This window comes from Cygnus olor, chromosome 4 (assembly GCF_009769625.2).
Source record: "Cygnus olor isolate bCygOlo1 chromosome 4, bCygOlo1.pri.v2, whole genome shotgun sequence".
Taxonomy (NCBI): Eukaryota; Metazoa; Chordata; class Aves; order Anseriformes; family Anatidae; genus Cygnus; species Cygnus olor.
The window spans coordinates 46,247,519-46,272,472 of NC_049172.1; the positions used below are offsets into that span (position 1 = coordinate 46,247,519).

Consider the following 24,954-nt stretch of genomic DNA (forward strand, 5'->3'; position numbering starts at 1 on the left):
ATCGTATTAAATCAGATAATCAGGATAGGCCTAAACTGTAAGGTAAAAGAGGGTCTACAGTATGGGTAAGAATACTAGTCTGAAAATTGTCCACAAGGCGAGCTGCAACTGCAGCTCCTTCTGTCTTCTGTAGAGGCTAGAAGTGTAACGATTCAAAGCAGAAAAAGTTAAAATGGGTTCCTTAACAAGGACTGAAACTGGGGGAAGAGGAAGAAGCTACTAACAGGTTAATTATGCTGTACAAAACAATTTTTATATTTTGCAAGAGTGAGTTGACACCAGGCTGACAAAGCTAGTACACAGCTGAGAACTGATGTCTATGCTGCACTTGAACTGAGGCCACCTGCTCCTTCCTAAGCCATCCATAAGGCAGGACTAAGAATCTGCCCCTATGTGAAGACATCCAGCCTTCCGCCCATCAGTACTCCAGAGAATAGCTTAAACTTTAAGCAGTAGGCAAACCTGGACCTGAGACTTGGGTTCTGCTTAGCTGACAGTAAAGACAAATACTGAAGGGGCTAAAAGCAAAGATGCAGATGCCACCCACCACTTGATCTGAAGTTAGGGGGATGCAGATGATTCTTGGTTGAAAGCTAAATGGAAATCCAGCCAGCATCTAACTACCATAGTGACAAAACCTATGCAAAAAAAAGTTGGGTACTCAAATTGTAATTTTTCACAAAGACAATATCATTGGGATCGCAGCTATATTCCTGTAACACAAACATACAACCACTCTGCAATAAGCTTACCTGAAATCCTTTTGGACTCTTGATTTTTCAAAGGAAAACCTAGCTTGCTTGCTCAAATCATATAGCTGTGTTGTTGGCTCTGCAGATACACCTTCCTTAGCTCCTTTCCTCCTGTCAGCAGAGACTTGATTCTTTGGAGTTGCTCTAAATGGAGAAGGTTGAAGAGAGTGTTCTCCTTGAGTATTAATAACATCCTGCAGCTTGTTCAGCTGTATACACTTGCTCTGAAGTTCCTTGGTGAGTTCTGCTATGACCTTAGTCTGCACAGCCAGCTGCTCCTGAAGCTCAGCAACAAGACTTTGACTCTCTTGCAATTCTTCATCTTTTCTTTTCAGCTCCTTTTCCAGTTCAACCACCCTGCTGCAAAGAGCATCAGCTTGCCCAGTCACATGGATGCCTAGACTTGGGTCCTTCAGAAACTTATAGTTGCCAGCACAACCAATAGAGAGGTTTGCTACGTGTCTATCTGGCTGTCTCAGGTGCTTGGGTTTCATTGACAAGTTCCCCATTTTGTCCAGAGACCTAGGTGCAAAAATACATTTGCAATATTACTTAGTTACACAGGCAGAAGTAGTATATTTTTGTTAAAGGGCAGGTAATTATTTATCTGGCAGCTAAATTTGAAGTAGACTGCAGTAAACATTGTAGCTGATGGCTTTCATCTTTCCCAGTCCTGAAAGCCAGAGAAGTACAGGGCAAAGAAGAGGTGGTGGGTTGGTAGATACAAAGCAAAAGTGGCTGACACTTTTTGTTTGTTGAAGAAATATATAAGCTCCTATCAGCCTAATAAAGAAAAAAAATCAAGAAAAGCAAAACAATCAAGAAGAAAAGTTTATGTTCTGTTGTTGAATCAAGGAATATGCTAAATGGAAAAAAGAAAGGTTCTTTCATTTTCCCATTGAGGAATAGCTATTGATCATACAAACTCAATGAGTGGGTATACATCTGTCTGGCAGAAAGAATGTGTGATTTAGTAAAGATATGGGCAAATAACATTTTTTTAAAAAACAGGCATACTGACCAGGAAACAAGGATCTGGCAGGCTCATAAACTGTCTCCAACTGTGGCCATAAGGAGATCGCCATGAAAGAGTATCAACAAGACAATTGTAGAGCCTACTTGATTGAAATGGTGTTCCAAATTTCAGATTACTGAGGCCAATAGGCATTCTTTAATCCTCAATGGATCTCTGTTCCTTGTACTTGTCCTGTTTTCCCTCTAACCCCTGTAAACCTCAAATCTGTGCAGACTGTGGCAAGGAATTGCATAGGTCTGTTGCTTGCCTGAAGAACTTCCTCCTATTTGTCTTTCCAGCACAAAACCAGGTACAAATCAAAGTTAGGAGGAGCCAGTTTCAGAAAAAAAATCTCTCTCTTAACCTTTTCTATGCTATTTTGCAAACTTTTGTCCTACCTTTCTGCCTTAATGTGTGTCTGAATTCTTTCCCAGAAAGAAGGGTTCTGGCTTAATCAGTCCTTCTTCATACAGGACCCACTCCAAAAGTTTCAACGACTTTGCTGTCCTTTGATAACAAATTGAGGGCTGAACACAGTTTGACCTGATGTACTCCCACCAAGAGCAGGCAGCTGGCATTGGTTCTGTAGCTCTTAAACATTAAAAGCTGGCTCAGGCTTGTTAGTGTCACAGCAGCTACTGCTTTCTACTACTTTCATGGAAAACTGTCCCTCTCTGTCATCTACTCAGGAAAAGTGACCAGGAAAAAAGAGCTTTGATTCCTGTTGGAACACTTGCTCTCCCGGCCCTTGTTGCAATCAGCAGCATTCAGTGGGTTTGCAAAGTGACCTACCTTCTTCGCTGGACACAAGCTTTGGCATATCTTCTATTGTTTTAAAAGAAGCAAGGAAGCAATATCTGCTGCTCAGGTCAGAGTGTATTCAATCCACGCATATTGGGGGGGGGGGGGGGGGGGGGGGGGTGAAACTAGCACACTGCTTTTAGTGGTCCAGTATTCAACAGTCACTAACCCACTGTACGCCAGAAGCAATCTTGGAGCAATGTCTGTTTACAGATCCCACGTGTGGACCACAGCAGTGCCAGGTCACAGCTTGGTGTAGTTTGAGCCTACAGAGACCTCCTCTGGAAGAGAAGGAATGAGTTTAGGGCTGTATTGCCAAGGCCTTAGCACCACACAGAGGTTTTTCAAAAAAAGCCTGCTCAGGTTCCTGATGAAGCCTGTTAAATTGTACCTTGCTGTAGCAGAGGCAGAACACCACAGCACAGGAGACACCTGTCTCAGGTGAAACATGATTTTTTCCCTTGAATTCCAATCTTTGCCTTATCAATATAGTATTTTACTAAGTTTTAAAGAAGTATTGCTGCATGGTGCTTTGGCTTGATGACAGCAGTATGCTGTTAATAAAATTCATCACACATAAATCAGTACTGCAGAAGAGAATTTAAGCAACTTGCACATCAAGGTACCAAATCAACTTATCTCTCAAGAGGGACCTATATGTTAATGCCTATGGCTCAACCAAAAATCCTATCTCAGCACGCAATAAAACTAAACTATTTTGATACATAGGTAAAAATGAAGATTACTGGAAATATTGCTATCACACACAACAGCCTCCCATACTACGTGCAGTAGCATTCACCACATTTCAAAAAGGCCATCACAGACCTAAAAAAATGACCTTTGAAAAGGATAGGGTGAATGCCTAAGACACAGAGAAGCACAGTAAGAAGACTGAACGCAGCAGCACAACAGGTTTACCAAATAAAGAGCTGATGACTTGGAGGTTAAAGTTTATAATGTAACAAATGAACTAGAGTGAAAACACAGGAACTTCTCCCATTGCATGTGCAAAATTAATAGGCAGTGCACAATGCAGCAAACGTTGAGATGTTACTGTTTCCACACAGTGCCCTTTATTGGCTGCTGGTATAGGAAACTCTCAAGGCTACATATACAACAGGACTCAAGAAAGGCCAGACAGGTAATCAATTCAGCACGATAGTAAGTAATTTAACAGAAAACTCAAAACATTACACCTCAAAGGTTTGAGCAGTCTTCACCTGTAAGCGAAGAGACAAAAAGAGAGCATTCCCTGTTCATTTCCTACAAAGCATCTCACATCCTCCGTGGGTCCACCACTGGCCAAGACAGGGCTGGGGCGCGGGGAGACTCACCCTACCTGGAGAGGAGGACGCAGACCACTCGGCGGATTCAGCCCAAGCCAGCGCTGGGTGCCCAGGCTGCGCTGCTCACAAACCACAGCCAGCCCTGGGCCGGTGCCTCTGCCAAGACCCCCCCGGCCTCCTCGCGGGGCTGCTCTCACCTGGCAGGCTCAGCCCGATGCCTCTGCAGAGCCGAGGTGGGTGGAAACACCGCCGCCCGCCGTGCTCGTTGCCCGTCACGGGTGGCCAGGAGGTGCGGCGGGGGCGGGCGGGGAAGCAGCGGTGCCCGCCCGGGCCTCGGTGCTGAGGGGGCTCTGGGCCGGAGAGAGGGCCTGGCGTGTCTCACGGGTGGGCGGCTGAGCTGCTGCAGGGATCCTGCAGCCCTCGCTCACCGATCGGCTCCCGGGTACCGGCACGCAGCCCTCCTGCCTGCTGCAGCCCCTTCGCTTGTCCACGGGTCCGTCCTCGGCCAGGCTGGAGCACCGCGGCTGCCCCCTGTTCCACACCGGCTCCTGGTTTCACAGGGGTGGTTCGCTCCCGGCAGGTACCTTCATGGTGCTTCCAAACAGCTTCTTCTCTTCGAGGAGTGCTGGCTCAAACAGTGCCAAACGCTGAGTGAAAGGATTTCACAACAGCCGAGGAGCTGCACACACGCTGCTCCTACTGGCGCTGTCAGGCAGGCTCAGTCTGACCCAAGCCGTAGCCTCTAGGACTCCGAGTCTCCGATTTTCTCTTCTATACTTCACCTCTCCTCTTGGGAGCGTCTTTACATTCACCTCAGATTCTTTTTTGTCCCACTCACAAACTCAGAATTGCTGCTCAAAGCTGCCAGCACTAGAGGAGAAATACCCTAAGTCAGTGGTTTTCACACTGCCCCTGAAATCCCTCCTGTTTTCCCTTCTACATCCTGACAGCCCCACAGGCGAAAAAACTCCACATAGGCATATCAATGACATAAATATTCCAGGCAACTCCATCACATGAGCAAACGCCAATTTCCCCACCTGTAAATCCCCCTTTGACTTTAACAGGCATCCGTGTTCAGTGTGACTGCTGCAGTCCCTGCCTGGGGTTGCAGCGAAGCAGCTCATGTAGACTAACAGGACCCCTCTGAAGAGAGCTGCACACATTTACTTACAATCTCGTTCTCGATTACAAAAGACAAAATTATAAATAAACAGTGGCTGTACATTTCGCTGCCTACTCACAACCTCCGAATGCCAATGTTGTAGTGATCAGAGGAGAAGCATTTGATGAGAAAACATGCCTCAGCAATTGCTTGTGCTCTGAAAGTCAAATTCTGTCACATCCACCAAGGTGTACGGCAGTTTGTCAGCATCCTCTTTTCCTGTTGCAAAAGTGTATGTTTTTGTGGGAATCCTGCCAGGAACACACTTGTCTACAGATACTACACGCTTTATTATCAGAAGACTCAGTCAAGACAAAGGCCCTCCTACACTTGTTTCTGCGCAGGCATGGAAGGAACAAGACTTGCTATTTTAAGTGTTTGCAATCACACTAACAAAAAGTAACAAAAGGTTACTAACAAAAAGGTAACAAAAGCGAGGACAGTACAGTCCCATACAGAGAAATGAAACAAGTAGTCTGTGAACAAACAGAAGTGAGTGGCAAAGCCTGAAAGGAACACACTGTCAAGGCCCTGAAGGCTCTAATAACACTTAATGGCCCTGACCACCCTCACTGGAGCCCCCTCCCCACAGCCATGGGTCCAGGAGCTCTATTTAAGCTCAGCCAAGGGTCTTTGCTCCTTGTTCAAGCCCCTTGATCCAGACTTCATTCTGTAGATTGACTTCCTGGCTTGATCTTGGCTCTGGCATTTTACTCTGCCTTGCAATGCTGGCCTTGATCTTAAACCTTACATATGGAATGATTTTTTGGCTTGACCAGGGATCTGCCTCATCACGTTGATATTGTCTAATCCTGTGGACTCTTGGCTGGACTGGCCACAATCTCTGGTTCTGCTGTGCTCCTTCACTCAGGTACTGTTGCACCGGGCCCTGGACAGTAAGGCCCTGGCCCTGCTGGCTGTCCGATTTCTGTGTCCCTTTCACCTGCCTGGCTTGTGGCTCACGTTCTCTTAGAAAGCACCTCTCCTCTTGCTGTTCCCTAGCTCAACAGACTACTGACTTGTCTTACGCATAACATCCTCACTTGTGTACATAGGAATAAGTTCTCAAAGAGCAACATAGCCCAAGTTGCTTCAGGTGTGTTTTGTTGTTGTTTTTTTTTTTCCCAGTTGACTCTCAATTTGGGAACATGTAAGGTGGAAAAGATATTACAAAGACTAAGATAGGGTGTAGGGGGAGGGTGGAAACACGCTCCAGAAAATTAACCCAGTAAAGAAATACTTCGGAGTATACAGAGCCAGAAATATTCCTAGAAATCCCAAGATGTCCTATTCTAAAAAATGTCTGGTATGTGTTACAGAGACTCTTATTAGATAGCATTTCAGGGTGGCAGTATGAGGGGGATACAGCTAGGAATTCTTGGTTCAATCTAGACTCAGAATGAACTTGATGTGGTACTAGTTAGTTCAAAAACTTCAAAACCTGTTTTTCTGGCTACTTGTTCTAGCTTTATTCTGGGTTTTTCTTTTGCCTTTTGAGCAGGTTAGCACGAGTGTATTATAGCTTAGGTTTGGGGAGTTGGAGGTCATGCTGTTACATGACCCACTCAAAGGTGACTCGCCTCAACTGCAAGTCACCAGCAATCACCCATCTATATATTCCAGAACAGATGTAAACTGAGAAAAATGCAAGATCTAGAGATCAGTGCTGCAGGTTGTTGGGTTCAGCAGTCATAATGAGGTTCTGGACCAGCATGATGCTGCAGAAATCAGACTTTTACAGATGATGCAAGTAGAAATCAATCTATCAAGAGGTGTGTCCTTTGAGATAAACTGTAATTGCATTCATGGGTCAAAGATGTTTTCATTGAGAAAGGAGAATTCCTCCTTCCTCTCCCCATACAGAAATGCCAAAAAACTACCCTACTTACATGAAAAATACCTATTGCAGTGTAACTTAGGTATGTGCATCAAGGATTGAGTGACTAGCTGTGCAACCTGCAATGATTTTGTTGTTGATCCAAGTTAATTTCTAAGGTCTGGCTTCTCAGGAGACAGATTTCTTAAATGGCAGCACAGAAGCAAAGCTCCCTGCCCAAAGGGGCTCCTGTGACAGCAATGACAGATAGGAAGCACTGGGCAGACCTGGTGATGGCAGGAGAGAAGGGCCATCATGGGAAGCATGGGGTTGTGTGTGGGTAAGGTGGAATAAACAGGAGTGGGGGGGGAGGGAAGAGAGAGATATCCTCTGGACCCCCAGGTGTCAGTCTGGCTTCACAATAAGCGGACACTGATCTAGCAGCCTAACTGGTCACAGTGGACCTAGAGAAGACTCTAAAAGCCCATACACAGCAAAGCCCTGCACTGTCTCTGGCCACCTTGAGCGTTCACAGAGCTATTGTAAGATGCCCAAACACCCCTCTAAGCCTCTGCAGAGGGATGTGTGAGGAGAGCAGCCGTAAAGGAAAAATGTTGACGGAATAAGATGTCCACTAAAATACTGACAGAGAAAGATATCTGCCAGCCTCGGATCTCAGAGCCTGGCAACCCAGAGAGCATCCTTGAGAAGTGTAGTTGGCATCTTTGAATCTCAGCTGGGTACCTGAGAAACTAAGACGTCCTGAGATCTTTAGTGAGCACAAAAAAAAAAAAAAAAAAAAGTCTGTGATAACTAATCAGCCTGGGAAAGCAGAAATCAGCCTGGCTATTGGCTGTTCCAGGTGGGAAAAGAATTTAGACTGGCTTTCTCACAATAAAAAGGAGATAGAGTTGAAATTGCTCTGAAGCAACTTGGTTTTCACTTTCAATTATTTCCTGGACAGCGTGTACTAAAAGAACACCAGTATTGCACAAGCCCTATAGTCTATAAATCCCACTCAACTATTTGCAAGCCTCTGGGACAGTAATAAACCTGTAAAGTATAATGGATATGTCCTAATTATAATCCTTTCCATTTGCAATGCTGTCTATTATCAAAAACTGGATCAAATTTACTACCATAAAGTAGGGAGGAGCAGGAACATGAAAATATGGAGCTTTAGATTGTGCCTTGCTGTTATAAAGTTGACATTTTGAAACAGAACAAATGATGTTATTAAATATATTTTCCTTGCAGATAATAATGAAATGGTTGGGGATTACAGATTAGTAATGCTATCCTTCCTGATTCCTAGACATATTTGCTTTGTAAAAATTTTGTTCTTAATTCTGTGGCTAGTCTGCTGAATCAGTAATTTAAAAGGATGGCTTTTTACCAGGACCAATAAACACATCATTCACCAGTTTTAGTGCCTGAAACAACATGAATTAAAATATGTTGTCTTTTTAAAAAACAAGTCCAAAGTTCCTCCAGAGCCTCCTGGCATCGGAATTCTTATGTGGTGCTATGCAGAGATGGCATATGTTCCTAATGTCCTCCAAGAAGCAACAGGACTCATCTCAATATAAGAAAATCAAGACCTTTAAAGTTATTATGTTTTATCCCTGGCCAGCCTTTCAGAATTGCAATTTCAATACTGAAATTATTTTTATGTGTGTTTTCTGATACTTTTACATGGTATTGCATTTGGAACTGGAAGTAAAAACTAAACGATCTCTTCTGTTTAGGATAAGTATTACAGAAGAAATATTGTCTCAATTTCAACAAGCCTGTATTTGACCCAGCACTTACACTTGAAGTCAAAGCTTCCCAGGGGGGTTGTATCTTGCTGATGTTTTCCAGTTTTAGACACATTACACAACCTTAATCAAGTTACTCTACCTGATGTTCTTTGCCATTGACCCTGTGACAATTGCCTGTGACGTTCCTCCCCTAGCAACCCATAAGATGCAGCTTTATAACTACACAACAGTAGCCTGTCTAAGTGCAGTGTGTGACCTTAACAATGGTGATCTGATTAAAATGCTACAAGCACATGTTCAAGGCAAATATTCAGCTAGCAGTTTTGTTACATAGGACATCACTACTCATGACCATTAACAGGGGCAGTGAACATATTTAGATTCTACTGGGACCTGGAGGCAAAATCAGATTGACATGATGGAGCACTAAAGTCACCCTGCAGTGGACATAGAGACATGGGGCAGCTACATTTTTGAATCCTGTGACCGCGGATATCATGGGACAAATCAGACTAATTAATCTCCCCAAAAGTTCCCACAGCTGACATGCTAATAAAAGACTTAAGACAAGTTCTGTGATAAGCATACTACTCCAGAGCTTCTCAATAGTGTGATTCAGTGAGATAGTTTGGGCTGTACATCATTTTAAGCACAAGAACTGGCTGACCTGAGTCAGGAACACCACCCCGTGCTACTGTACAGGCTGTTGGATCCACATGCCTTTCACACACCTTGTCAAGACCTTTGAAACCACTTCTTTTTTCTCTCCTCTAAGCACACAATGACTACTACTTCTCTATCTCACAAAATAGTCTACAGTACATTCTTTCCCATTCAAATTTTTCATTCAGCCTCTCTGTGTTCCCTTGAGCAGACATAGTCCTTTTTGTGTTAATGTTTCTAAGAAAATAAATGGAAACAAACAATAAATATATAGTCACTGAGGGTGGTTCAGTGCAGAACAAAGAGACAATATACCATACCTTGCCAGCCCTGAGGCATTTATAAGCAACAGTAAAAAACAAGAAAGCTAGTTTTATTTCCAGGTTGGGAGAACAGCATTTGAGATCCATAGAGGAAGCTGAATATGCTAAAAAGAAAAAAAAAAGTAGGAAGTAACTGAGTTCTGTGAGTGGCTCCGCCCTCCCTTTATCCAGCAAGGCAATTCAGCACGTGGTGCTCTGAACATGGCTTACAATCTCATGTGTGGCTAGGTGCCCTTCTGTGGTTAATGTGACCAGGGCGCTGCAGGAAGGTACCTGAAAGCTAGGAAAAAAAATCCCAAACCTAATAAGACAGCATAGAAAGATAAATGTGAATTATAGGGACCAGAAAAATGGGGAGCTAGAATCGGAGGTAGGCTTGCACGTGACAAGGGAGATAGAGACATGACATTTGAGATGTCTGTGAGACAGTGGAATAGAGAAATCACAACTTATAGCTCATAAAGAATATAACTGTACTACATCTGCAAAAAAAGGCTAGCAGAATTTAGGGAGGTGGCATATTTTTCTCAGACTGAATGCACTAGGCAGGCATGCACTTAAACATTTTTCTGTCTTGAATTACATGTATAGTTTTTTCCTGTGGCTTGGCTGTATATGACTGTGTACTTACCATGTCAGCCTTCTTCACTGCTGCCCAACTCCATCCCTTTATCTGGACAAACTGACTCTTGCTTATGACCATGTATGGTTTTTCTTCCTCTGTGATGTGACAGGCCTGTTAGCCTGAAAGAAAAAAAAAAAAAAAAAAAAAACAGAAATAAGCGAGAGGAACATATGGTAAAAATGTCTTGTTGGACCCATGTGAATAAACAAACAGCTGGCTATCTGTGTCCTACAGGAGGTCACAGAAGCAGAGACAGCACAAACAAAAAAAAACATGCATTTGGACTGCAACTTTTTAATTGACAGTGTGGGGGACCTGTCTATTTCTTTAACTCAACAAATTTGAGAGCATTTCTTACAGCAGTACAGATAGAAGTGTACTTAAGATTGTAATTAAATTATATTTTACCTTTTCATTCATGCAGTTCATTTAGAAATTTTTTAAACATATGTGTGTGCCTATAGGCCCCCAAGGGTCAGAGGTGGAGGTTAACTCCAGACCTTGAAGACTGGGGGAGCACAGTGCTCCATCTGCCAGGGTAAATAACATGAACAGTACACCCTAATATTGATGCCAAATGTGTACTGCCACTACCACATCCTACACAAAGGCTATCTGGAACTCGACAAACTTCACTTTCCAGGCCCTTTGAGGTCCTTTGCACTTCCCCTCCCTGCCACTTGGTTCTCCTTTCCTTTTCCCAACTACTTTTCTGGAGGCTGTATTTCATTTTTCTGTTCAGTGCAGACATCTGGTGCTTGAGTTGGTGACAGCAGCTGAAAAACTGTAAGGAATAGAATAGGATAGGATAGTTCAGTTGGAAGGGATCTACAAAAATCAGAGTCCAACTGCCAGACCACTTAACAAATAACCAGAAATTAAAGCATATTCAGGGCATTATCCAAATGCCTCTTGAACAAGGGTAGCTGAGCAGAGTCTTTTATCTTACTGCTTGGCTTAAGGGTAGAAAAACTAACAGTATTTGCAGCAAGGATTTGTTCTCCTGCTTGCTTCCCCCTACCTCACAGCTCATCTTTGTCCCTCCTCCAACTATGGGGACCTGCTGCTCCCAGGTGTTGAGGGACAGCTGGCTGTGTACCCCCAGACTGTGGGCTCCTTCTGCCAACACACATCTGCCCAGAGAGGGACAGGGGCTGCTTTGGCCTGAATTCAGCCTGCAGAGCAAACAATACCTGCAATGAAACAGGGGGGAAATATTTACCCTCTGTAAAGTATTACCACATCCATTGCATCTTCAGTGGCTGCTGGCACTTTTAGGATCTGCAATAATCTGTATTTTTATCCCTTTTTTGCACATCACCCAAGGCAAACTGAGGCACATCTAATGAATTATCTGACCAGGTGGAAGAGTAGCTCTGCTCCACAGGCAACATGCAGACATATGCTTGCCCATCCAAAAGGAAGAAGGTGGTGGGGGGATGCAGATAATGCAGAAAGAAAAGAAAACAACAGCAACAAAAAGAAAACCAAACAACAAAACAACAACAACTACAAAAAAAAACCAACCCACAGATCAGTATAATATTCCTCATTCTGGGAAAGCACTCAGGAATCAACAGAGAGCATTTCTTCAATGCTCTGAGTGAAGCCCACTAAGTTTCCAATCAAGATGACAATTACTCTCTGCTTCTGCAGGAGAGCTACTCCCAAGCAGGCTTCTCCTGTGGTACTCACGTGACCGACCTTCTTCAGAAACATTTTTAGAGTCGTGGACCCAAAACAAAAGCTCACCTGAGCATTCTGACAATATAAGCATATTCTTCTGTAAAGGAATCACTGTATTATAGAGTTCAAAGAATCTTAACTGCTGATTTGGTCAGGACACCTCTATAACGTGTTTCAAGCAGTTCTGGATAACCACATGACAGTATTTACAAACATCTAAAAACATACTTTTTAAAATTCCATCAGAAGAGACACCATAAGAGATACAGCTAAAGATTTTGCCAGAAACAGAGGATATTTTCATAGGATTGACTATGATTCTTCAATTCTCACTCCACTCTGAGTGTTTGTGCATGATTTCTCATGTTTTGTTTTTCTGAATTTAACTGTTGTCTTCAAATATTTCTGGAAGCAAATCCGATCTTTCATAAATGAAGCTGTTGGCATCACTGTGGTTACGAGAAGCAAAACACCAAGTAAGCTACAGTGCTCTGTGAACAGGGAAGTCCAGAGCCAACAGGGACAACTGCTTTATTAGAGGACAACTTCCTAAGCACCATGACAATTAATCAGGATAAATCTCAATTGCAATGGATTTCATTGTCCAACATCTTACTTAAAGAAGGTGTCTGAGGAGCCCAAGCCCCCGCTGGAATGCATATGGAACCATCTTAGCAAAAATGCTTAAATCATTAGTTTCAGTTCCAACCTTTGTAATTGAACCAACCTCTTCTGGGAATTCTCACACACTCTCCTCGAGAGCAGCAAGCTGGAATGCATCTTCTCACTGCTGAGAAATATTCACTTACTTGGCTTCACGTAATATTGACAGAAGGGGATGCATGAGCAGCCCCAGAAAATAAAACTCTCTCCTTATCCTTAGAAGGAGACAACTCTGCCAGCACCACGCAGATCTACCTGGAGATGGTCCCCACATGCAAGGAACAAATTAGCTTTTCTGCTTTGCTGACTCCACCATCCCCACATCACACAGCATCAATAGCGCAGCCAAACCCTTAAGCAATGTGAAAACAGTAAATTTGCAACAACAAAAAAAATGGCTCAGAACCAATGGCAAATTGTGGTACGCACACAGAGGCATAAGAAAACAGATCATAGCATGAAAAAATGCAGAAGTAGATTTTTACCAGATCGGGCATTTATGCTTTCTTAGTTTTGCTTTGTTTTCCAGCCATGCTCTGTTCAGCAAATGGGGGATAATTGAACAGTGCTCTCAGCTTCAACCTGTTTGAAAAGCAGCACAAGGCAGTAAGCATCTCATAGCTGCATTTTACAGACATCTCTACAACCTGCACTGGGTGACATAGGCAGCAATGTCTGCCTTGAGAATGTGCTCTGAAATGGGTCTGACTGATTGTAAAAATACTGCTTTTTGAATTTGCCTTTCTCCCCATGTTTCTGATATGCAGCATCAAAGCCTCAGTGGCTGAAAATCACAAAACAAACTGGGGCTGGGTGTAGATTAACAACTAGCTTTTTTTTTTTTCAGATTTTTTTTGTGTGTGTGTATTTTATGTCAAGGTTTCAGCTCCAACCTTTTTCTTGATGTAACTTATCTTTTTCAGAAAACTTACCACGTAAATGTCACAACAGATCATTCCGTGAGATTGATTTCAGTTAGTGCTACCTGCATTACCTACTTCTTAATTGATAAATTGTCACTCTGAACTCTGAAAGCTGCTCTGAGAAATATCCTTTTAGATATTTCTCTAAAGAAATATCAAAGCAGATCAGAGGTACTAGAGAGGGGTGAGAGAGGAGCTGAGCTATCAGATGAGACAGCACATTGCCAATGCAAACCATTCTCCCCCAGTATCCTTTCACATCAGCCTCTGGTCCTTGACTGTGAAAGCCCGTTGGAGAGCTCTGCCTTCGGCTTTGATGAAAGCAGGGAAACAGCTCAGGCTCTGCACATAATTCTGTGCAGACTCTGCTGTACAGAGGAAAAAGCAAAGGCCACTTTCCATAGACTTCAGGGTGGAGAAGATGGACTGCAGATGTCCCACAGCTATGCACGATACCTTAGTTTCACTGCAAGCTCACTGTATATCTGTTGTTTAAATTAATAATCATTGCAACAGGTATATTTAGAGGACTTTGGGGACTTCTCTGCACCTACTGCTAACTTATAAACATCCGTAAGGTCATTTTGCTTGGGTTTAAGACCCCATGCAAACAAAAGGATGAATTCTGAACTTGCAGCCTCATCACAGCTCCCCTCACTTCAGCCTCCTCAGAATCCTTTTTCCTGGAACAGAATTATAGTTTGTTAATTCATGCTATAGACAGAAGTCAGCAGGCTTTCTCCACAGTTTTCATCATCTGGGTGAGATATGAAGATGACAGACACATTCAGCCACGTTTCAGAATCAAGCCAGAAAACCAAAGGAAGGGAGGTTTTTCACTCCCAAGTACCGTTGCTGTCTATCGCCTTCTCACCACAAACATTTATAACACAGAATATTTCTACAGAAACGGGATTTTCTCACAGCTACAGTCAGACTTCACTGAACTTTCACACAGTACTGACACTGCTGTCTCCCATTAATTATAGCACTACACTACTATGGGCTGCTGTAAATCTGGCTTGGACTGTTAAACCCTGTTTTACTGTGCTCAGCTTCAGGTGAGCTACTTCAGTGCTTTCCATCACTCCAGACTAATCTGCCACCAGGAGTAATGGGGTAGACAATATAAGGCAAAAATGTGACAGTTTAAAACGGAAAACAAGAAATAAGTCAACTCTGGAAAGCACAAAGGCTTCCACTTGATCAACTCATTTACTCCAGAAGATATCTGTGCTGCTCTTTCATTCATTACATGTTTCTGGGCCTTTTCATCTCTTCATGTTTCACTTTTTTTCCCTCATTTCTTCCTAATACCTCCAGGTTTTCTAAGAAGCAAGATTTTCAGGAAAGTGTAAATACAATAACATTGGGAATTCATGGCCAGAACTAGAACGAAGTCCTACATAGTTTACATGTAAGAAACCTAATCTGAGAACTGTAACTGAAGTTGTTAACCTTAGCAAGTCTTTATAACAGGTAAGCTATTTCCCAAAGAAGAACATAACTTCTAAACCTATCTTTTGACCATGGGGATGAACTGATAGCTCTTTAAAAGAATACGCTCACAGTTGTGCATCTACATAAGAAACACAGCATCTGAGCATGCAAGGGACATACATTGTCTCAAATTTACCTTGTACTCAGTTCCTAGAAATTCAGAAGGGTCTCATATAAATGCCGTAATTTCCATTGTTTTCTCCAAAACATAATCCGGTTGAGCAGATCTCTGTGGATCTGTATCTATTTCTTTGGACATTTGAAACAGCAAAATTTAGTACTTCTCCTTTATCAGTGCTCCTGTACCTTGATTTTGCCCGCTGTGTTAAGAGAAAGCATGATCTGGTCAAGTCAGGACACAAGAAATAGCTCCAGTGAGTATAGAACATATACTAAACACTCCCAGAAATAGTGGTTCCCACAGGAATTAGCGACCAAATAGAAAAAGCTATTTTTAGCTTAAATACACACTTTGTGAAATTACTGTTTCTATCTCCTCAGGAGAGAGCAGCCGACCCAATTCTCAGGCAACAGCAGTTTTACGCATTTTATAATCTAGCTGACAACTGGTCCCATTTCAGCCGTTTATTACATACACTCTGACTAAACATACACACACAAACCAGTATAGTCATGCAAAGTATATGCTCTTCCAGGAAACAAGAGCAGGTTTACATGCTAAGGAAATTTACCCTGTTGAAATAGAGGCTAGAACCTGATCTCCTTAGGTATTTCAACAGCTGCAGGGGGAGAGAGACAAACTCACCTCCCAATCCAAGTGTTTGTGCAGCTGACTGGTACTTTTTCATCCAGGGTGTAAGATTTTCTGCAGGGCAGAAAATGATGGCACTCATGATGACAGTTTCCTGGCTTTGTGCTGATTAGTCACACAGCTTCCTGGAGGTGAGGTGTGCAACCCCTGAGATTCCCTTTCTCCAGGCGATTTAAGCATGGCTTTAAGCAAGCTATTGTACCGTTCTATCCTTCCGTCTGCCCGGAGTGATAGGGAACACGATGTACCCAGTCTTCTCCACTGTCTTCAGCCCATTCTTGGATGATTTTGTTTTTGAAAGGACTTTCAGTATCTGAGTGTAGCTCAAGTGGTATTCCACAGTGACAGACATCTTTGCTTATTCCTCCTAGGGTGCTACTCCAGTTTCCTTTCCCAGCAGAAACCTCCCAGTCACCATGATGATAGCTGTGCCTGGTGTGAGCCTGGAGCACCTGCCGGCATTGTTGGAACCCAGAGGGCCAATGCAACCTGCTGCACCACGCTTCTCCAGACATGTACCTCTCCCATCACATGTGCTGCTTCATCACTCAGTTTCTGCCTTATTATTCCACAAATACTGCTGGCATTATGGCTTCCCAAGATAAGTCAAATCTGCATTTTCTGCCCCAGTAATAAGTTTGATCCCTCCCAGCATGCCTGGCAGTTTTGTGGGCCCACTTGACTGTAATTGGTTCTCCATTATGCTCCCATGTCACATCTATGTGTTCAAGTTGGGCCAACTGGTCAGCCTGGTCTCTCTTCAGCTAGGTTTCTCTTCCTGAATTGCCTCTGAGACAGGCAGAAAAGGAAATAACACACTCTAAAGATGATTACAGAAGAACAAAAAAGCTTATCTCTTTCTTTGTTGGCATTGTCTGGTTTTGGCTAAGTGAATGCAATGATTATGTTATAAATGAGAACAGGTGCAAACAGTTTTCACTATATCTACTGGTTATTTGTAGTGTTTTGCTAGCTCTGCTAGCCTTGCTTTAGCTGTGCAGTGAAACCTGGCAAGTGGAACTTTTTTTTGTAAGATAGAGCCTATTATTCCTAGCAAGAGGAGGGAGAAAAGAGGTACATCAATTTGTTTTAGTAAATGCTAAAGAAGTACTACTTACACAGGACCCAGATCCTTCAACGTATGATGCATCTGGAAAGGTCTTCAAGCTCTCCCACTGATAGCAGTAGTAATCTATGCACGGGAGGAACTTTATAGGGTTAAGGACTAATGCATGCTCCATCTGCTAAATGGGGCATCAATCCCAGCGATGAGATGAATCACCCTCTGGAGATACCCAGTTCTTTTCAGTCTTGTAAAATACATAAACAAGGCATTGTTTATGTAGTAAGGCATTGTTGAGGCAAATTTAGGCATTGAAATGGGCTGCCCAGGGAAGTGGTTGAGTCACCATCCCTGGAGGTCTTTCAAAGACATTTAGATGTAGAGCTTAGTGATATGGTTTAGTGGAGGACTTGCTAGTGTTAGGTCAGAGGTTGGACTAGGGGATCTTGGAGGTCTCTTCCAACCTAGATGATTCTGTGACTGCTTTCGGGCCTCATCCAAGGAATCATCATTGGATTTTTTTTCAGAAATTACTTTATTTAAACAAGAAGATACCTGGACTCTTCCAAAGGCAGCATAGTTGCTGGAAGACATCTCGTGCTGGTGGAGTATTGCCTTCATCACACATGCCTTGTGTGAGTAGGTTTACTGACAGCTCTACAGGAGCAGAGTGACGGGGTACTGGCTGAAGGAAGCAGGGATGTGGTTCTATTTGAGAACTGCTTCATCAATGTAACTAGCCAGGCCCATTTAACATGAGTTGTTGGATGTCATTAATGTAGAAGCACTAAACTGAATCTTGGGAGATGAGTGTTTAAATTATGGTTTAACTTAAATTATCTAATAAGTAAATCCAACATGATTGATTTATTATAGATTATTTTCATTTGAATCCATGCAATGCGTATTACCATACATTGTCGCTAACACGAACTCGTTCAAATCATTATCACCTAGGCAAGTCATTCAGCTCCCCAGTGCTGTTACCCAAAATGGGGAGTATGCCCCTGGTCTCTTACCAGCTGTCCTGCTTGCATCCTCCCCTGGACCCTACTTGCCCTTTCTAAGGATCATACCTGCGCAGCAGTTGTGGGGAGCTGGGAGCAGGTCGTGCCTGCAGTCAGATCTGGGCTCAGGGATGTGAGTAAACTCCACTCCTGAGGACGTGTTACTGGAAAAGCATAGGGCTTGAACTGGCGGGATGCTTTGAGATTGTGGGCTCAAATATCAGAGCATAGCACAGAGATGACATGCTTGTCTGACTGGCGTTCGGCCAGCTGGAGGGGCAGAACAAGCTCGAGTCTGTCTGCTGATGGATATGTGGATGACCACTGTCCAAGTGCCCTGCTGAGGGGCACTCCTGACTGAGCCAGTGAAAGCTAAAATTACTGATAAAGAAACCTGCAGTTCTTGAATCAGTAAAATAAGGATGCAAATACAAAGAAAATAAAGCAAAAAATGTCAAAATGTTTGACACAAAAAATGTAGTCTTCAGCTACTACACATTTCTTACCCAATTCTTCATTTTATTTTTAGTAAAAAAAAATTACAAAGGGGTCTGTTTCCTTTTGCAGGATTTACACATGTTAATGGCAGTGACCTGCGTGGGAAAGAGTTAGAGATCTGCCTTTTTAATGGGGAAGCTTCACAAAATTTCCAGCAGCCAGACTTAGAAGGATATGTAGGCCTGATAGCCTCACAGATGAAGCAAGTAAGGACAGAGAAAGTCTAAAAAAGTCAGATACCTCTGCCAGTCTGTTGAAGTTAAGTGAAAACCTGTTATTCTTCATTAGGTGAGGGGGGAAGTGGACAAGAGATGAGCTTCATGATCTACCCAGTGCTATAATAATTTACATGGGTCACAAGATTCGAAGCAATTGCTTCACCGAGAACAAATTCAGAAATATATGATAAAAGGGCATCTTTGCCAGCAGACCAAATGGGGGGTGACTAGGCCTTCCAAAGTAGATGAAGGTAATGGGACAGAAAAGCATTGGAGCTGTTTGAGGAAGCACCTTTACACCCAGGGCCACAGGGCTAGTTAGCACAGAATAGCACTACACTACACTTCACTACACTACTACAACACATCTCAAAACAGCCTGTCTGAAGAGAGGTGGGATTCACTGATAGCCATCCCATGTTCAGACCAGTCCAGATCAGGAGTGAGCAGCCAGACCACCATGTCTTGGCAATGTTGTGTGTGACCCTTCTCCCTACTATCCATGAGTACAATAGATAAGAAAATAAATGACTGGGGAGCATAGGGTGCAACCTTGGCCTGCTACATAAATGGTTGTAGCAGACAGTTCAAGCTTGGCCTTTGGTGAGAGCCTTTGCATGCTATATTTCTCACTGGTAATGGAGGAAAGCTGTGCGGGAAGCCAGCGCATACTGGGTTCCCAGAGTTGCTCACATGGGAAGAGAAGCAAACCAGACTTCACACCTGCTCTCCGTCCTCCTCTAACCACTGTGCTGCCTGGGGGGCTGAGAGTTGTGCTGCAATGCTCTCATTCACCCTGTTAGTAGTCCTCAGAGCTTCAGCTCAGGCCCAAACAGATGCTAAAGGGGAGACAGTGTGATCTGATGCCAGACAGTTTGATGTGTCAGGGCTAGTGTATGCTCAGGCTCCAATTCAGAATTGTTCTGTCATGTGCATTATCAGCATTGCTTATCATAAAAAGAACTAATTTCTTTTCTCTGTCAGGCTTAGCTAAGATTTAAAGCTGCATTTATGTCATCCGTTATACTTCGTAGCCATCTGCAAAAGAAGCCAATTTAGCTATGAATGATATTTCAGTGCATCTGAATTCTCAATGGTACACTGTGTGATACTATCTCCTTTGCTAATGCACTCAATTTTGCCAGGACTTATGCTGTTTAATTTACATAAAATAAACTGCTTCCTAAGATATTTGAAGAGACATACAATTTAGTTCTAATAGTAGGCTGGGAACATTTAACTTGCTAGCAAATCATTATGAATGATAACTTCATGATGAAGACACAGGTTTTTTACCTTTCTGTAAAACAGAGGTGCTTTTGGGAGGAAAAAGTTCACATGCCCTGAAAGGTGGATCTTTTCCAGGAAACTGCCTGAGGCTGCGGTACAAATCCAATGAGAATTAAACATCATCATAAACTTTACTGAGCCTATTTCCTAGACAGTCACGTATATCTGAGCTTTTACCTTTAAACAGCTACTTTGTAATTGGACTAAAGCTAAAAAAAATCAGCAATTCAGCTAGGACACTACAACCTATTTGGTGCCACTGTAAAATGTTCAGATATTCTGGAGATGGGGACAAGGTAAAATGCAAAATTTAAGAAACTAAAACAACCAGGGCATGAGCAGAGTCTTTCTTTCTCCCTGTAATTTTACAACCTGCTGAGTCAAAATTGACAGATACTGTCAGATACTACAAATAGACAAAGAGCAGCTAGATGTTGGGATTACCCGCTTGCTCTAGAGATCACCATTTTGGATTAGTTTAAATTACATTTATGTTTGGGTCTTCAGGTAAAAGAGCCTTGTATGCCAAGATAGATTCACACTGTCTAGGGTGTCACACAAAACCAAGAAATAAAATAACTGCTGGTGCCTTTCCCCACTGTTCAAACACTCCCAGCCCTCTCTCACCAGTGAGGTCCTTGCCCTCAGCCAAAAGTGCACAAAAAGAAAATCCTACCAAAATCTTTGGTAACCAGGTAACCAGTGAAGAAGACTTCACACCCAGGACTGTTGAGGCATGATCTCTGGAGCAGCTGTGTTTATTTAATCCGTGAGCCCTCCCAAAAGAGTGGTGCAGCCAGTCCCTGCCCACACACCCAAACAGGCCCCACAGCTCTGCCCAGGCATTACCAGGCCCACCTAAACCACAAGAACCATAGCTGTGCACTGAGCTGGAGAGGCTGGGGAGCCCTTCCTCCACCCCCAGACCCTGCAGGAGGGTGTCCCCTTGTGCAGTCAGCTCTGCACTGTGCTCAGGAGCTGGCAGAACCCAGCTGCACAGGGAACGGGATAGCGGGGAATGGGAGCCACAAAGAAACTTCTGCTGCACACAGTTTTACCTATGACATGTCAAAGATGGGGAGAAGTATGCATAAGCATTATCCTGCACTAAAAATATCAGCTTAGTGTTTTCTTTGTTCTTTTGTTTTGAATAGGAACAAAGACTGCCAAGATTACTTCTGCTTTGCTACTGCGTGCATTGGCTACAGCCTACTTTAGTGCGTAATCATGGAACCTCAGAGGACTCATAATTAATTTGTCATGACCTCAAAAAATCAGCCATTTGGTGCAAAAGGTTATACTGAGGCCAATGTCCAGCAGCCATACCCTTCATTTGCTCCCCAATCACTGACAGCATCAGGATCAGGTTCTAGAGGTGCGTGTTAGGGTTTGAGCGACTTACCAAGAGTTATGCAGTAAATCTGACCAGCCTCAGAGATTGTGACATTCTCTTTTTCTGAAGATGAATCTGATCATCCCTCTAGGAAAAAGGAAACAGTTCAACCCTTAAAATAATCCTCAGCCATTTACTAAAGCCCTTTGATAGGTGCTACCACTTCTTGATAGTGTTTCCACCACAGCTTTTTTGACAGTGGTTGACACAGGTCAGTGAAAGCATTCAGCTCCTGAAATTATCTGGATTATACTGAATTATCTGGATTATACACACTAAGGCAGGAGTACCTTCAGCAGTTCAAAATGTTCATATAAAAATTGGTAGGTTCCAAATTATTGTCACTATCATCATCACTCAGTTACATCAACACCAATGGTGCCATCTGAGACAAAGCAGCATCGTCCTGCCCCAGTCACTGGACATGGCACACCTAGGAGCCGTGGCTGCTTGTACAAGAGCCTTTCTCTGGCACTGTACCAGCTGTCACATTGCTGACTGTAGTCTGCACCCTGCGGGGCAGTCCTGCACCTCTGCATCCCTCCTACAACAGGACGCGCAGGCCGGGACCAGGCTTGGATTCTCCCCTTGGCCACAATCCTCCCCCCAGTGTCAGCTGCTGAAGAGCAACCTGTGGGAAACCAGTGGTGGGGCAGCTAACAGCCTCCCACCAAGGAGAGCCTGTGCCAACATTTACAGCCATTTACACCAGCTGGGCAGAGCTCTCCAGGCCCAGGGAGGAAGTGAGCTGGGACTGAGGAGCCTGGTGGATGCGAGCCCCAGCAGCCTTCCCAGGACGCAGCCCTGCAGAGCCAGGCTCTGCTGCTGCCCTGTCCACCAGCAGAGGCACGTCACCAGCTCCTGGTTCTCCATCCTCATCCCTGGAGCTACAAAAGCAGCCACAGCCGTGCAGGACAGGCTGGCCCAGCCGCCTGGCTGGGGAGAGGAGATCCTGCTGCATCGTCCTGCTTTTCTCATCGCAGCCACCACCACAGGCAAAGCAGCCAGGTGGGGCTGTCTGGTTTGGCCCCGGTGCTGTCACAGACCTTTCCCCATGTCTCTTCCCAGCTATGTTTCTGACAACACCCCAGTCCCAGCCCATGTTTAGTAACACACGGGGGGATTGGATGAACTGCAGCTTGTTCTGAGGTCTAACACAATGAGACAAAAAAAAGCAAGCTGGTTTCCCTCCCCTCTTTCTCTGTTCCAACTCAAGGGCCTCACCATTACACTGCAAGTATCAGGCTAGATTGAGACGGGCAAACAGAAATTGCCATATGACCTATGAAGAAAATCGCAGCGCAGGCAAGAAGGCAGGAGGAGCTAAAGCATGTGTTCTACAGACCCAAGCACGTGCTAGGAAAAGGCTTTCAAATACCAAGGGCCTAGGACAGATATACATAAATAATTAGGCAACAGGAGCTCTGTAACCTCCACATAAAACTATTTCTACACACGCACTTTAAAATACACACTGAAACATGCTAGTGAGCCATATGCCAGTCAGCTAAGTGCCATGTGGTAACACAGATGAGGTGATCAGGGAATTCCTGAGGCAGGAAATCCCTCACACATTCTTTATGCTCGAGATGTTTTGGGTTGCCGATCTGCCCCCTCTCCACACGAGATGTCCCTGACAGGATGGTTCTCAACCAGCCTGCAGCACCAGGCTCAGATCATGGAAAGCCCTGCATTTCTCAGCTGCTCGGCAAAGTGAGTGACTCCCGACCAGTGCTTCTCCACCAGGGCCACAGACACCCACCATGCAGGTGCCTGCACCCCTGTGTGCGGGGCAGGGCTCTGCTGCCAGCCCTCCCTGCGGGCAGTCCTGGGGCCAGGGCCACCTTGGTGCGCTTCTCTGAGGCAGCTGCGGCAGGCGAGGCCCAGGCACGGCCCAGGCCCTTGGACATCTAGAGCCGGGGATCTGCCCTGGTGCATCCCTTGCAGCACGGACGAGCTGCTTTGGCTCTCAGCCTGAACATCCCCAGCTGGGAGTGCCTGTGTCCCCTGGCACGCATCCCGAAACTGGCCTTTTGCTTGTGCCATTTGTACTGCACACCACCACAGTTCACAGGAGTAGCACACAGTGATGCTTCTGTTTTCAACTCGCATTTAAATTGAGTTAACTTTCAAAGTTCCTGCCCTGTTACATGCCAGGTACCCTGCAAATATGGCATACCCTTTTACCTCTTGTTCAGTGAGTTCGAAGGAGCAGCTCTGCAGAGAAATTTGCTTTCTGCTTATATTTGATGTGCTGAAGTTTGGACTCCAATTGCAGTTTATCGTTAGCAGTATGATAGGTAGAGTATTTCTCAGAGGTATTGCTCCAAGAGTCATGTAACTATGGGAGAATCACTGTTTTTTTGAAGAATAGTGGAAATTACAAGCTCTGATAGCTGCGGTGAACAAAACAGTTGGTAGAGAGATCCGAAAATGCACTCACTGGAAAGAACCCTGACTGCATTCACTCCCAATATTGTGGTATACAAGCTAGACTTTTGATTTGAGCAGTAAAGGGATTATTTTTTTCAGTGCACAGGACTATAAACACCGTGAAAATTGAAAAGGAACTTAGAAGAAAATATTGGCTTCTCCTACTCTGCCATCCCAAAACCAAAGATAGTGCAATAAATAAAGCTCAGTAACATACCTTCATTTGTGAATCACTTTTCTTTCAGATAAATTAAATATAATTTCTCAATAAACAATTTAATGCTGCTTTATCAGAGAAGAATGTAGATGACACATTATAAGCACAGCATAAAGTCACAGCATGGTACACTACACATCTCGCTCTCTCCTTTCCCTTAGCTTCCAGTGTTTACAGCTGACTGACATTTGCACCTAAAACAGAGATTTACAGATCAGATTTCTTTAATGCTCAGCCCTCAGAATTCAGATAACATCTGTTCTCTGCAATGTTGATTGAGAACATGTAATTTTTTATTTTTTTTAAACATGATTTTTTTTTTTTTAAATGGGGGGCAAATGGCTTCTGAGTATCAGCTCTGTTGATTATCAAACTGGCTTACATGGGGATCAAGGGACACCATTTGCTATTTTCTCTAGACCTGATTGCACTGCCATACAGAAATGCATACAAAAAAGCAACAGATTTGCTCAAACAAAATGAAGGGGAAATCCTAACATTCTCCATTGGTTACATCAGAGGAGTTTGTTACCTTGGCAGCACTGGTGAAACATGATGTTGGGGGAAAAAGCATCTCAATAGATGCATTCTTTACTTGTTTCACATGCTGACTTTCTAAACTATCGCCTATCCATACTGGTAAGTATATTCCTTACTAATTGCTCTGATTTCATATTATCTTTTACTGTTTCATTATTAGACTGCTCTTGCTAGAACTTCACATTATTTCCTTTTAAGCAATAGATCACTTTGCCTAGTTTAACAGATGCAGCAATTCTCTGACTCCCTTTGCAACAAGAGTTGCTACAGCATTTCTGGTTACAAACGGACGTTCTGTGTCAGCAAGCCCAAAGTTCGACATAGTCCAATGAAGTTCAATAGTCAAACCAACTATAGTAACATAAACTTTGCTTGCTTGCTTGCTTTTCCATTCAATACCGCTGTCTCTAACTAAACGTCTCAGGAAACGTGAACCCATTTCCTTTCATATCATCTTTTCTCTTGCTGCATAGATCCTCCTCTGACTTCTTTTGTAGACCAGGAAAACTAAAACTAGAAAGAGGTCTAAGGAAAGTCTT

At 43.7% G+C, this 24,954-nt stretch overlaps 1 protein-coding gene across 8 annotated transcripts in view; it reads right to left on the bottom strand.

The window, feature by feature from the left end:
- Positions 1 to 21,332, bottom strand: part of PRKG2 (protein kinase cGMP-dependent 2) — a 46,453-nt gene extending 25,121 nt beyond the window's left edge. For 2 of the 8 annotated variants that reach the window (XM_040555134.1, XM_040555127.1), the window contains exons 1-6: positions 21,235 to 21,332; positions 15,751 to 16,545; positions 15,121 to 15,304; positions 10,817 to 14,812; positions 10,219 to 10,331; positions 753 to 1,274 (exon numbers count right to left, since the gene is read on the bottom strand). In XM_040555134.1, coding sequence (XP_040411068.1) covers positions 753 to 1,261 — 509 coding nt within the window. In that variant the 5' untranslated portion in view covers positions 1,262 to 1,274; positions 10,219 to 10,331; positions 10,817 to 14,812; ... (1 more) ...; positions 15,751 to 16,545; positions 21,235 to 21,332. The other 6 variants (XM_040555129.1, XM_040555128.1, XM_040555131.1 and 3 more) reach the window with 6 other exon arrangements.
- Between the last annotated feature and the right edge of the window lie 3,622 nt (positions 21,333 to 24,954).